The sequence below is a fragment of the Scardinius erythrophthalmus genome, assembly GCF_964197995.2.
Source record: "Scardinius erythrophthalmus genome assembly, chromosome: 6".
Taxonomy (NCBI): domain Eukaryota; kingdom Metazoa; phylum Chordata; class Actinopteri; order Cypriniformes; family Leuciscidae; genus Scardinius; species Scardinius erythrophthalmus.
In genome coordinates this window covers 23,385,210-23,400,907 of record NC_138226.1, presented here as the reverse complement: position 1 = coordinate 23,400,907, position 15,698 = coordinate 23,385,210, and the positions used below count along the sequence as shown (strand labels likewise).

General features: G+C 37.3%; 1 protein-coding gene across 2 annotated transcripts in view; it reads right to left on the bottom strand.

Annotated features, from left to right (window-relative positions):
- The window catches only part of igsf3 (immunoglobulin superfamily, member 3), a 164,907-nt gene extending 152,076 nt beyond the window's left edge, over positions 1-12,831 (bottom strand). Inside the window, exon 1 of one of the 2 annotated variants that reach the window (XM_081369291.1) lies at positions 12,628-12,831. In XM_081369291.1, the coding sequence (XP_081225417.1) occupies positions 12,628-12,682 (55 nt within the window). In that variant the 5' untranslated portion in view covers positions 12,683-12,831. Of the gene's footprint in view, positions 1-11,634 lie in introns of both variants that reach the window. The other variant, XM_081369292.1, reaches the window with a different exon arrangement.
- Between the last annotated feature and the right edge of the window lie 2,867 nt (positions 12,832-15,698).

Below are 15,698 nucleotides of genomic sequence, written 5' to 3'. Positions count from 1 at the left end.
TGTCGCGCCGCGCCACGTTCCAGTCGTTGTTAAAGCGCCATAAACCGGTATTGTGGTATATTAAATATTCATATCATAAATAAAATAAACACTGGTATTCAGTAGCCTATAACCTGGTATACTGCCCTGCACTACTTCCACTGCAAACTTCTGACTGAAGGCTCTAAGAGGAATAACAAGTTACTTCAAGCTCTCAAACAGAAGCAAAAGCCTATAAGATTCCATTGAAAACTATTGTCTCTAAACCTTTTTAGAAAAGGTTTCTATCTATATCAAGCCATGTTCACTAAACTCTGCACAGTCCTTCAGTCTGTTTTGACTCAGATTGCTATGCCTTTACTAACTTTTCCAAGTCTAATGGCTCGTTTCCACTGAGCGGTACGGTACGGTACAGTACAGTAAGATTTGGGACGGTAAAACCTGATCCTGCTTGCGTTTCCACCGCCAAGAGTAGGCTACCCTTACTTGATAGGCGTGGTGTAGCCTATGCCCGGAAAGAAGCGATCGACGTCATTTTTGTGCAAAGAAGAAAACGTCATAGTAAACAACAATTTATGACATACAGTAGATCTTGTTTTTGCTTTTTGGCATGTGGCTGTTTGTCACAAGAAGACAAGCGCCAACATTAGGCATTTTTCAATACCAAGAACGCAAAGTATGACTCCCGAGGACGCGAGTCTGGTAATTCTGCAAATGGAACAGCACGTTCTTGAAAGCGTCACTCAACTAGCTCTGCTACTCCGGTTATCTCTGTATGTACATTTTAGGCAACAATAAAACAAACTAGCCTATGTTATAAAACACCACTCTGCCTCTTTTCGTTTAAATTGAAAGAAATCTTAAACATTATAGCCACACAAATGTGGTTCAGGCAACGCGTATTGATTATATTCACTGCATGCATAACATTAGCCTATTTATAACAAAAGAAAAAAAATCATAAATCTTTATAAATAAACCACAGACTTGAGCTTTAAACAACTACATTCTCGCCTGAAAAACTCTTAAAACTACATTTCGTGACGCAATAACAGTAGTATTATATTTGAACTGTATAGTGAAAAATGGCAACAGCTCATTTGTATTTAAAGGGACACACACAAAAATGGTGTGTTTTTGCTCACCTCCCAAAATGTGGCAATTTTAACATACAAAAAAATCTGTGGGATATTTTGACCTAAAACTTCCCATACACACTTTTTTCCATCATATAAAAATGGGCATAATAGGTCCCCTTTGAAATCTTTCAGGCTTTGAGAAGGGCTACTACCAAAAATTTTTTGTTAAATATAGCATATAGGTGTAGGCGATATACTATAAATAGAGATTTTGGACTATTGTCTCTATTGCGATTACATTCATGTGACATTGCTGTCCTGCGCAGTCCCGAAAGCTTATAATTTGCATGTGTTTCAAGCATTGCGGTTTAAAAATAAACTATTTTAAAACTGTTGAAGCGCAATAAGCAGTGAAAGAGAACTAATTTCGCTATATGTGCACGCTGTCTGAGATAAAAAATTTCACCGTTTACTTGTCTTCAGTAGCTTGAGTTGTTTTTTTACTTAGGCTAGTATTAGTTTTTTTGTGATATTGAAAATGATGACATAAATATTTGATCCCATTGAAATTTCTGAATTTTTATCATAAAAGCCTTATTTAAAGCAAAAATAATTACATTGTGATATTATTGTGAAATAAAAGATTTTGGTCATATCACCCACCCCTAAGCACTAGTAAATTGTTTAAATGTCTTGTGTGGGTGGGTGGAAGGGTTTATGCAGGGGTGTGGGTGTTTGGGGGTCATGCAATTGTGTGTGTTCTCAGCTGTTTGGAGGTCGGGGGAGGAGGAGGAGATTTCTTAAAGAGAAATTCAAAGAAGTCACTGCTACACATAAAGCAACTTGAATGAGGTCCAACATGCAGGAAAGACTTTTTATGCCTCAGTTTCTTGGTCAGATCTTGAGAGGTGGTCTGGTCTTCCATGATTTCCTGTAAATGTGGAAGAGCCAGAGGCAGGTCCCAGGCAAGGATCAGAGCCAACTACGAATATCATGTATAATAGCTAAGGGGGGCAGAAAAGAGCTTACCAACTCCAGCCCCCTGCTGCATGTTTCCATTTTGTTTAGATCTAATCTTAGCCACTTCAGGCAAGTGCACACCTACCAGCACACACAAATGCACAGGGAAGGAACTAAAAATAAACAACAAAGAGAACCTGAGAGAACACACAAGTAACGGTAAACACTAGTGATTCAAAGTACAACACAGTTTAAGCTGATAAAGTCTCACAGTTGTAGACCTGATAAAGACGAACAATTGGAAATTGACACCCACACAAAACTTCTTGACTTTTCACTCTTCCAGCATATTATTCAAGGGATGAAAAGTAAACTATAAAGCTGTGGCTTAGCAGTTAGCCCAAATGCTCCAATACATTGAGAAGTGTAGCACTCATACAAGCAGCGCAAGTTTGAGGACATTTCTCCTGCAGTCCCCCCCTCTTCACCCCATAATTTTTATGTCAGCACTGAACTATACTCCTATCAACAAAAATGGCAAGGCAAAACAGTCAATAAATAAATATCATTACATAATGACATGCTTCCTTTAAAATGTCCATGAATAAAATATATATTCACTTGTTTAGTTTCATATGTTTACTATATTTGGCAATATAAAGCACACTAAAACTTCAATTCTCATACATTTTTAAACCAGAACTTTGAGTCGAACATTAAAATGTTAATAGTGAGTTCATTCAGGACATGCTGTCTTTATACACATTTTAAGAGAATTTTGAGAGTATCAAGATAACTTGGAAAAAAAATCCTTGCATGTTTAAATGTAGGCCTATGCACATATATTTGAACACTGTTAATTCTAAATTATATGAAGGTTACAGGAGATAGATGAAGTTATGTAGACTAGGATATGATATAGATATTTTCCCCACATATTTTCATAGAACACTAGGCCAATAATCAAAATGTCTGCATTAGAATGGAAGTATAAAAACAGTGATAATTTCAAACACCAAACAACCCCATTAATTTAAGATTGAAGACCAATTTAGTTTTTGCACAATTTTTTTTATATAAAATCTCACCTATATAGCAGAAAATGGCAGGTGCAAATTAAACTTAACATCTGAAATTACATTAAAGTCAGAAAAAGAAAAGACAATGCTAGAGAAACAGGTTCTCTTTAAAAAAGAACCCTTTTTGGTGATGTATTGATTACAATTAAAGGGTTAGTTCACCTATTTTGATGAAATCCGAGAGATTTCTGTCCCTCACATTGCAGAGACTGCAACAGTATTACCACTTTCAAGGCCCAGAAAGGTAGCCTAGTAATAAAGGCATCTTTAAAATAGTCCATGTGACTACAGTGGTTCAACCTTGATGTTATGAAGCAACGAGAATACTTTGTGTGCGCCAGAAAACAAAACAAATTATTCAAAATTTTTATATAATTAATTATTATATTAAAAATGATTTATTATTAAATAAAAACGACTTTATTCAACAATCTCTTCTCTTCCACGTCAGTCTCCTACACTGTTCACGTAGTAAATACAATGCAGGGCTTTCAGGTACTACGTCAGGTCGCCGGCTCATTATTGGCCAACGCTGTTCACGTGAGCACCCGCGCATGCGTGTAATGCTGATGCAGGAGCTAGCCAATAATGTGCCGGCAACCTGGCAGCGCTGCACGGTGTTGTGTGTTTACTACGTGAATAGCGTCAGAGACTGACACGGAAGAGAAAAAATTGTTGAATAAAGTTGTTATTTTTGGGGGGGGTTTGCACATAAAAAGTATTCTCGTCGCTTTATAACATTAAGGTTGAACCAGTGTAGTCACATGGACTATTTTAACGATGTCTTTACTACCTTTCTTGGCCTAATTTGTGTTCCGATGATGGATGAAGGTCTTATGGGTTTGGAACGACATGAGGGTGAGTAATTAATGACAGAATTTTCATTTTTGGGTCTACTAACCCTTTAAGCTGTCAGTAGCACAAAGCACAGTGTTCATGGGACCAACCTGCCAGTTTAGTGTTCAAACAGCTATAAACACACATACACACACACCCACCCCATACATATGTCAAATATGTGAAAATGAAATCTTTCAATCACTAGTGAAAATCTCCAAACCTGGATTACTGTTTAGATACACTTTTTACATGTCCCACTGCTTTTGGTTTCAGTCTGAAACTGTAACCAAAATTCAAGCCTCCAAACACTTGCCTTGTTAGCTAATCCACTGTGGGACATCTACAAATACACACAACAGATCTCTGACTGGACCTTTTACATCTTCTTAAATAAAACTTCATGTCATCATGCAGATAAAAAATTGTAAACATGTCTGATCCCATCTGAAACCAGACCCGACGTTCGTATTTTTGTATAAAATATTATACTAGGCCTATGCCCAATAGTTTCCACCAATCAACAAACATCATGTAAAAAGATAAGCCCTTAACATCACCACATACACAAACTGCAGGCTGGGAGCTTGTACACCTTTAAAAAAAATCTCCAATATTGTTCAACATGCAATTGCAATTGTTCAGACAACTCTGTTGTAGTTGGTACAAGATTTAAGAATATTGGTTATTATGTTGATTCAAAGTAGGCTAATTCACATTTTTATTATATATAACTCAAAAGCTTATACTTTGTGAAAAGTAATTGCTTTTTAAGTGTATACTACAGATATTCACCACGGTAATAATCTCCTGAAGCGTGGAAAATAGAACAGAATGCCATGAATGTATAAACACATGTAGGGCTGGCCTCATCTCAAGGCAGTCCTGAACGTACACAGGATGTATCAGACAGATGACAAATAGGGTCCTGGGACCCTGGCTAGACACTCATAGCTAAACATTCATGGATCAGCATTCTGGAGCAACGGGTCATTCGGGAGTCAGGCAGCTGAGAGTTCCTTCAACTGCCATGACATGTCAGGTTTTCGAAGCACGACAATGTCCTGCAACAACTGAGTAACACTAGAGTGACTGAAGAGCCATGGCAAGATAGCAGAGTGTTGTGTGGGAGGTGTAAATAGCCTCTTTAGAAAGAGTGCAATGACCATGTACCTATGAACACAGTGTGTATCTGTGCAATGTGTGTTCTACGAGAATCTTACACACCACTGGGACTCTTAACTCCATTGTGTTGAAGTTGAACACTGGGTGTAAACAGCACTGACGGCTTTGTAGAGCGCTAACATGGCAGGGTTATAGACATTACGGTTTCAGCAGTCAACCAGTTTGTCCTCCCCGCTCTGACCAAATCCATCTATAAGTACATTTGAAACTTTATTAAAAAAAAATTACTTTAGAAATGCAGGACCATGACAGAGCTGGGTATGATACATTTTCTGGAATCTTCTACCTGATTCACATCACTGGGTGTCCTGAGTAATGACAACCTGTCTCTGTGACAGCCCTAGGCTATATAACCAATCAGAAACCCTGTCTGAGATTTATTTTGCTGACAGGTCTTTGGAGGATGGAAGTTTTGGAGAAAGCCAGGGTTTTCTATCTATGCCACCACAGCTGAATCTACAGTACTGTGGGAAAAAAGTTGTAGTTTTTTTTTCTTTTAAAGGAGTCCCATTATGATCTTTTACGAAGTCTTAATATTGTTTTTGGGGTGTACTAGAATAGGTTCATGCTTGACTGTTCAAAAACACATTATCGTGTCACATATTTTACATTATTGCAGCACCTCTCTTTCCAGTCTGTCTCAAACACTGTTTAGCTTCTGTTTCGTTGAAGCCTTGGAAACCTTCCAAAATACAAAATGTGCTCTGATTGGTTAGCTGGCCCAGTGTGTTGTTATTAGCGAACCGCTTTGCGTGTGTTCTGATAATGTCACGCCCCTTACCATAACCGTGAGTTTCATCTGCTCAGGTGTAAATATTAACGGTGGCATCAATTTTGTCATACCCCTTCGAGCCAGATTCAGAACCTGAGAACGTTTGTGAACCAGAGGATAGTGCAGAACCTTTGCAAGCACAGGATTTTACAGGACATTTCAGAGTGGTAAGTTCCTAAGGACTGTGGACAGTCTTATATAGACTGTAGCTAAACACTACATCAACACCGTAATGTTAGAAAGCAGGCTAGCAGAGCCAAACAGCTTTGCCTGTTGTTTACATCGTAGCAACAACATAAAAGTTATAATGGAAAAACACAACAACAAATAATAAAACATACAGGTTGTGATCCATAAACAACTGACAGTCCCGACGAAGTGGGAACTGCTCTGTTTTTCAGGAGAAGCTTTTGTGTGTAGCCGGCATTGTACTCTCTTAGGTTCTGGAAGCTGTTCTCCATAAAACGTGCAGCACACAGATAAACGTTGGGGTTAAAATATTCAGGAACAGTGTTAAAAGTAAATTTAAAATCACACTTTTCTAAGTTTGTCCACCTTAGGAAACCAAACAAGGGGGTGGAAAAAACAGGATCTCTTTGCATGGCAACAAGATGCTACTAAAGCAGGTCTTTGTTTTCTCTAGTGCAGCTCAACCAGCTCTCGCCCCCTTTTATAAAGACAATGCCCCCTTTTTGCATATTATGTGGGCAGGGATTATTTAAATGAGTGACATTGTGACTTAGGCTAGTCCCAACGAGCCGTTTGTTGTAGCCTACTTCTTGAAAAGTGTTTTCTGTAAAATAAAATATCTCTATTTGGAGTGGACTTTGATCTTTGTTACCTTGCAAATCTTTTTATGCTCAAACAGCAACGTTACACACTAACTAAAGTTGAAAAAGTGATAAATCATAATAGGACCCCTAATGAAAAAATTCAAAAGGATACACAATTTGAATCTCTGTAAGGCAGTGTGGTTCTTAAACAGCGGTCCTCAGCAAACATCCACAGGATGTAGTAACAGGATGAAGTAACAGTATTTAAATTGATTTATTATTATTAATGCTAAAAAGACATATGAACATTAAAAAAATTAATGGTTGATTAATTTAATATATCAATATTCCCAGCTTCTGTTAATAAATAAGTTTGAAAACAAGCAGCTTTACCATAAATATCGAAGAAATACTGGAAATAATTTAGAATTATTAAATTCTAAATCCTTGACTGAACGAACTCACTGAATCAGTCTAAATCAGCTGAATCAAAACTCACTTTCTAAACAAAGTTTTCATTACATTATCATTTATTATACAATTTGTTAAGGAGACAATAGGAATAGGAGAAAAATCAATTGATGGAGTATTTATTCATAATTATCAAAATGTGATTATGCATTATATAAGCAAAGCTAATTACATATTTAACCATTTTGTGACCATTTTGCCTTTGGTTAGAATGCTATAGTTTGTCACATTAAGTAGGCCTACAGCTTACTGGTTAAGTAAAGCTCTTTTTTGATGAGCTAGAAAAAAAATATCACATTAACGTGCAATGTTTTTAAGGCGGATATGATGCTTCAGGGGGGTATGATCTTGTATGACAAGGGCACGTAGCCTAGTTGAAGTTAGCAAAACAGTGTAAGAAAACGGCTGAAATTGCTTACAGCACCTTTAATTTCCTCTATATTTCTAATAAAACCAAAATCCACTCAGTGAGGCTTTAATAAGGCCAGCCTAGTGAGTGTCGGGAAATGAGAGCATTGTTTTTTTTTATACTTCATGCAGGGAAGCTAAGCTCGGCTAATGCGCCGGAGTCAGTGGGAGTCTAATAAAGACTTCAGACAAACACCTTGAATAATCTCGCTCTCTAGCACACACTTTTTTCCTTTCTATCTTTCTCTGTGACAGCCTCCTCTATGGTGTTCAAATAGCTAAATTAAAATGGATGAAAAGTAGTTAAAATTAGCATACTATATGTGCCTAGTGTAGTAGTGTGTTTTTCAAAAGGGATAACATTTCTTCTGGGTTCACTGGACCTATCCGCAGACCACAATACCACAAGTGTAACATCTTGATGTAAGCATTCATGTCACATGATGGTCCTAAAAAAAGCATTTCCCATGAGTGAGGAAAGCTAATTATAAATACAACAGTGACAATACAAAAAAAAAAAAAACTTTTACAGTTGTGTTTACCAGTTTGTGGGCCTATTAACTTTGCGTGAACGAGGAAAGTCTTTATGGCCTCTCCTGCTGTTTTGCGAGCAGTTTTAGAAAATATCACAGGAACAGAGGGTGGTGGGAAGCATTTCACTCCGAATGAGAACCTGAATATTTTCTCCTCCATCCATGAAATGTTTGCTTCTCTTGCTCACATACACCTCACCTGCTATTGTGCATATGGAAATAAGCTGTTCATGCACATGTACATGTACTCAAAAACGCTTGAGCTCCCCTGCTTCCAAACTCAGTGTTCTGAAGATGTTCTCTAATGAAATACGATAATTTGCATGTAATTTAATATAAACTCAAAGCTAAAGAACCAGTATGGATCAAAGATGATCTAGGGAATTGGTTTCCTACAATATTGCAATACCAAAAAGTACTTGCGTTCGTTTGATCAAATCCTCCTGCTGAGAGCAAACGCAAAATCATGCACCTCCACAGATTTTCAGATGAAATTATATGACAGCCAACAGTAACCAATGTTCCATTTTCACCCAGTCCCCTCCCTGCAGAACTAACATGCCTCTTGTCCAGGAGGGTACAGCCATCTGTTGTTTGTTAGGAGGTAGAGAGTTTGTGTGAATGAGTATGACCGTATTTGTGTGTGTGAGAGAAAGGGGACAAAAACGAATGGGGGAGGGAGTTACGAGTAGAATATGTAAATGCAGACATTAATAGTTTTGTCTGTGACTGGCACTTGGGGAAAGACTGACAGCCACTTGAAAAGTGTGGAAAAGGGTTGTGATTTATGAAATAAGAGCCTGTTTCATCCTGACTCCACTTATCTGCATGGATATGTGGGAGACAATCTGTGGGGGGTTAGGTTAATCCAAAGAAAAAGTCTGAGTGCAATGTCATATTAACCTAGTTCAAGGGCAAAACATGCTTTCTCACAACACAAACACAGAGCTCCAGCTGTCCAGCAGAGTATAACCTAGACAATGGATTCATCATCAATAGACAGACAGACAGTAAGATCATAAACTGTCATATTGGAATCACACACATCTGTTTTGATTAAATCACACACTTCTGTGTGACTAACTATTCTGTGTTAATCAACCCAATGACACATTAGAACCTCTGACGTCACACAGGTGAGTTTGAATCCAGGTGAGTGTGTGATGTCTGGCTTTCAGGGACAAGGTGTGTTTCCGTGTCATAAACTTTGACATGTAATGAAAAACTTGTCAGCCCTCAAGCAGTAGGTCCAGATTTAAAACATGAAGTTATACTGGCAAAAGTTGTTGGGTGGATTAAAGGTGCACTTTTTGTTTACATTTAGCTGTTATTCATCAGAATAGTCAGTATTTCTTCACGGTTATATATTGTTGCTGCGGTTATAAATAGTAGTAGCAGTAACTGTGAGTTCAAGACTTCCTTGGAAGTGTAATTACAAAGCCAATGTCATTCAAATCACTTTGGTCAGAACAAGATGGCAACCTTTTCTACAAAAAAATACAGCAAGGTTTTTAACTGTACTAAAATTATGAATAAAGATTAGGCATCAGGTGTGTTTTTGCGTTTTTCACGAGTTGACACTTACATATAATTAGATGGAGTAAAGCTTTATGCGTATTTGGTGTGCTGTCTGTGGCGAGGGCTCCGAGCTCGGAATTTGGCCCGAACCCAGAGTATTCCCCCCGTCTATAGAAGGGATTAGAACTAGAAGTGTGGAGAAGGGGTGGTGGAGGGATGCTGATAAACTGTCAACGAACAAAGGTAGGTCTGCTATATATAGCCTACCTCTTACCGTTGATTAACTGAATGCTCTCCACCCGTGTTAATTATCTGAACGTGCTCCTCCCGAACTTTGTTAATAAAACATAGGCTAATTTGTTTTTATTAAATTTATGGAGATGCTGTAAACTGAATTGTTATCTATGTATCATAATTGTACAATACTATCTTTACTATTTATTCATGGAACTTAACATGTAAATTAAATCATTTCATACATTTCAATAAATTTATCATCAACTACAGATGGTCCATTCACTGTGTTTTCTAACTGACGCCCCCACCTTGGAAATTCAAGGCTCAAAGAAAATCCAGAGTTTTCCACTCATAATTATGACACTGTGACTCATAAATGCAATCTGTCTGAGATTACTTGAACGCACCAATAACTACATTAATTTCATAACAGTGATACGATGTCAAAATGCCGGCACCCATGCCATGAGAGGGCAACCGACTCCATGTAAATAAAATCAGCTTTTTTTAGAGAACTGACATGCCTGAAGTCCTCATATCATGTGAGTGAACATTTTTAATGCTATTTCTTAAAAGTTATGTTAATTTCTCTTTATTCAAAACATTTCTAATTAGCTAAAAAATACTGAGTTCACCTTTAAGAGTGGAATGATCTGTAATGCCCTCAAATCAATCAATGTGCTCCATTGTTTACTTGATTTAATGTCCCCCATAAAGGAACATTAATCTCCTGCTGGGCTCTCTAAACCAACGTTAACCCCAAAACAAACCTCACTCCTCTGACCAGAGCTGTTGAGACCCAGCTGCCTCCTGTTTGTCAAAGTGGGGGAAAAAAATAAATAAAGAAAAACAATTCAGAGCATGCTGCTGGGTCACAATCAACTTAACCACTGATTCAAGTACATGGATTCACAGTTCACATTTACATCCATGCTGCTCATAGCTCATACAGAGATGTACAAACACCATATTTTCTGAATACGCCGTAAGTGTGTGTGTGTGTGTGTGTGTGTGTGTGTGTGTGTGTGTGTGTGTCCTGGTAAATCCTACATTATGGGGAGAGATATATATATATACACATATAAATAATGTCCCCTCCCCACAAAGAGGCAATATCCGAAATCCTTGTCCTTGAGGGGAATTTTTGGTCCCCAGGAAAACAGCTTATAAATCATAAGTGTTGTTTTTTTAAAAATGTAAAAATGCTGATTTTTTTCTGTAATGGGTAGGTTTAGGGGTAGGGCTAGTGTAAGGGGATAGAATAATAGTTTGTACAGTATAAAAGTCATTACATCTATGAAAAGTCCACATAAAACATGAAAACACAGTGTGTGTGTGTGTGTGTGTGTGTGTGTGTGTGTGTGTGTGTGTGTGTGTGTGTGTGTGTGTGTGTGTGTGTGTGTGTGTGTGTGTGTGTGTGTGTGTGTGTGTGTGTGTGTTTGAGATAACCTGAATTATCCTTGGTCAATTTACTATTACTGTCAGTGTTCAAGAGGATGCAACTTTCAAGCTGGACCGCATCAAAGATTACTTAACACGCCAGTACTATACTTCCATAGCTTTATAACTTGGGTTTACATTAATCCATAGGCAGCGAAAAACGTCTCGGTGTAGTTGAGAAATGAACGTGTAGCCTACGCTTCATTGTATCATCTCAAATACCAGGACCATTAATCAAAAATGACACGAAAACTGCAACAAGTGCATGTAATGAAATAAAAGGACACCTTATTAATCATATCTATGGGTCATTAAACAGTGAGGTCACGGAATGATGAAATATGTAGTAAAAACATAACTTACCCAAAACCGCAAAGGCTATAATAAGCCAATTGATATCCATAGTTCTCCTGTGTTCTGCACTGGCGATTAAGTCCAGATATTGCAGAGAAATGCAAAATGTGGTTATAAATTCCTAATCGTCACTCAGACCTTCCGAAATCAGCCCGGATGGAGTTATGAACACGTACACCTGTTCGGACCGCGTGGAAGTGCGTATAGCAGCTACCGACTCCACAACGGTTCAATTTCTCCCGAGGCAGAGGACCTTCGCGCGGTGGTAAGACGGTTATCCAGCCTCGAAGAACAAACTGCCGTATTTTTTAAGAGACGCTTGTGTGATTGAATAAAGCCTTTGGATGGTTTTCTCCCAATAAATTACATCCGCCGTTCAGGAACGAATCCGAAATTGTGAGTTGAACGCTGGGGTCTCAGCTCTCTTGTGCCGCTCTCCAATTCCGAGCGCGAGCAGCCTAGTGAGCCCACGCGTGGAGGAGGAAGAGTGAGACCAGTTTGTCCAGTTCGCGTCAAATAACCGGTTTACTGTGGTCGTGGATAAACTTCTATCTTTGTCAGACGGATATGAGCGGATGTGATGCCCGTGTCCGCTCTCCGTGAAGAGCGATACGGTGATGCTGCCGCTCCCCCGATCACCTTCAGCTCCTCTATTGTCACACAGACACTAGGCGGCCCAGCCCATCTCTTACTTTCAATCATGGGCTGGTGTCTAAGGATATTAGAAGGGGGAGAATCCTACCAAAGACCACTATAGTTGTGTCCCGGTCAAATAAATCTTCTTCAGTCAGTCGTGGGGTGGATAAATCACTTTTGTTATCAGTATCACGTTGCCTAGATTCAGTTGTCCTAGCGACGGCGCAATTTACTCTGTTTTAGACGCACGCGCGCATTCAGTTCAGTTCACTTTGGTGTTAGCATCCAAAACGCTGCTTATTATCAAAGAGTATAGAAGTAACAAGAGGCGAAACTCAATAGAACGTTCCATTGCAACAAACTCACCCATGCGCAGAGCTGCAGCTCCGCCATCTTGGACTGAACGCAACACCGCTGTCATAGGATTGAACTATACCGGTTCAAATTCAAAAGCGGTTAAATGAACTAAAAAGTAGTTTCTAGTTTTTAATATCTCTAGAGCAGACATCCCATGTCTCCCGGAAGATCCGGGAGTCTCCCGCATATTTATAGCGGCTCCCTGATGCCCGCAAATTAGCTAAAATCACCCGGAATCTAGAGCGAGCGAGCAAGAGCGCGCAGCTCCAAACCGTGTAGCAGTAACGTTAGAGCACACGGCAGAAAGGGTGAGGGAGCGAGATATCAACATATCAACCTAAAATGTGGAACACAACTTGTTCAGATTTTTTGCTTTCATTTTCTTGCAGTTCTAGAGTAAAATATATTTTGTAATATATATATATATATATATATATATATATATTATATAAAATATAAATAATTATATTTTAAAATTTGTACATTTTAATAAACTCAAACTTATATAACTTTTTTCTGTTTCACTTTCATAATTTATTTCACTTCAACAATAATCTGACAAATTAAAACAAGACCAACCATAGTATTAACGTTACAACCATACTAACGTTACAACCATTTAAGTTTGGATAGTGATTTTCATGTTTAAGCGAAAAAAAGGTGACAGTTAAAGGGTTAATTTAGTGATAACAATGAATTAATAAAGCGGTCATTTGCCAGGTTAGGTGTTCATATATCTCTGAAAGTATGCGATTTAAAAAGCCCATTTCGAGTCTTGACAATTTCGACCAAATACATAACGTTAGCAAACTGTTACTGCGGTTATGGGATAGCTTACATTAACGTTACAGCACCTGTTATCGTTGACGTTAGCTCACTTTAAAGTTAATAAAACCTTTTCTACTTTACCTCTCTGGATCTTTGGGGAATCTATGAAATGCTAGTTGATTGGTTGTACACTGGTAGTTGTTGCAGTTGATGGCAGAACACTGTTTTCTTTGTTTGCAATTATTTTCAGACATAATGTTAATGCTGTACAGTAGTTGTGCTACCAGTAAAGCCGTTGGTTCAGTCCAAAATGGCGGCCGCGCTACCGAAGCGCCACCTAGTGGCTGTTGTCAAAACTGCAACGGAGTTTCGCCTCTTGTTACTTCTATACTCTTTGTTATTATCTTTGAGGATTGATTCAAGTGTCCATTTTCATTTTAACAATACACATATTTTTATTTTACAGTCTGTTTTACAACATCCTCGCTTCGCATGGGTTATGTTAGTGTTGAAGGAAATTACACGCTTCATTTGTCGCCACTGAGAGAGCAGCGAGCTCTGTAAACAGTTATTATAGTGACGGGTGTTGTTGACATTTTTAGCTTACATTGTTTACATACGCGACCTCAGGGGAAAGGTTCAATTAAGAGAATTTGAAATTATATTTCCTATTGTCTTGCTTTTACACTTTCTAACTATTACTCCCCCCATACCAGTAAATAACCCCGCCCTATTGACGTAGCGCCACTCTAACCACTCCTTTTACCAGGTAACAGCTGCCCCCTAGTTTTGAATATAGTCCTTGTAGAAATGCATATTCTTTTGTGAATCTGTGTATTATATTTAATGTCAGTATTTTTTTATACTTTACATAAATTTACACAGTTTTGTGATAATATAGATTTCTAAACTAATTTGTTGCAGATACATTATTGTTTAAAAGTTTGGGTTTAGAAAACGTTAATGTTTTTGGAAAGTCGCTTATGAACACCAAGGCTGCATTTATTTGATCAAAAATACCATATAATTTTTTATTATTATTATTTTGGCGTCTTTTATTCGGCAGGGATTGCATTAATTGATCAATAGTGACAGTAAAGACATTCATAATGTTACAAAAAAATAAATGTTGTACTTTTGAACTTTCCATAAAAAAAAATAATAATAAAAAAAAAATATATATATATATATGTATATGTAAGCAGCTGTTTTTATCATATTATTATTATCATTATCATATTATTATTATCATCAGTTAAAAACAGCTGTATATATGTAATATAAGCAGCTGTTTTTAACTGATGATAATAATATTAAATTGAGCAGCAAATTAGCCTATTAGAATAATTTCTGAAGGATCATGTGACACTAAAGACGGGTATAATGATGCTGAAAATTCAGCTTCAGAAATGAATGACTTGATGAATTATTTTTGATCAAATAAATGCAGCCTTGGTGTTCATAAGCGACTTTCAAAAACATTGATGTTTTCTGACCCCACACTTTTAAACAATAACGTATCTGCAACAAATTAGTTTAGAAATCTATATTATCACAAAACTGTGTAAATGTATGTAAAGCTTACAGAAATACTGATATTAAATATAATACACAGATATTAACCTATATTTTAGTACCAGACTGAACTGTATGAAATTACCAATTGAAAACAGGGGCATATTGTGCATGAATTTATTGTTGTTCTCCAGCCACCTCCATTTCATTTTAACATTTTATAAAACAGTTTGTAAAACGAGAAACTAGTATGGATGTACATTGGAAAATCACTACTTGAAATTACTTGACTTTTTTTTTTAAACAGATAAAAAACCTGCTAATTCAGATGACGTCATGATCACAAATCAAATTTTAAGCTATAAGATTTTAAATTAAATGATACCTTTTTACATTTTACCCTGCTTGTCCTGTAATTGCTTTCTATTTTTTAAATATACACTTCTGTCAAATCCTCCTGTAAAAAATAAACTGTAAAATATGCTCGTAATTTCATTCGTTGCTCATTTCTAATTGAATAAATTGATGGTGTTACAACTCACCCTGCAGCAAGTCTCCCTATTAAATGTATTTCAGTATTTTCTTGATTTGAGAAAATAGTCAAAGATTGATCTCATGAGGACAATTACTCTATTGTTATTGCTGCATATACAGTACTGCCCTGTTTTTAATTGGGAGTTAGCATGAGTTAACAAAACATATTTGAGTCAATCTAAAGAAAGAAGATCTAATGAGAGTACAAGCCATGTGCATTATTATTATTATTATATTGTTCATAATGAACTACTTCTTCAATC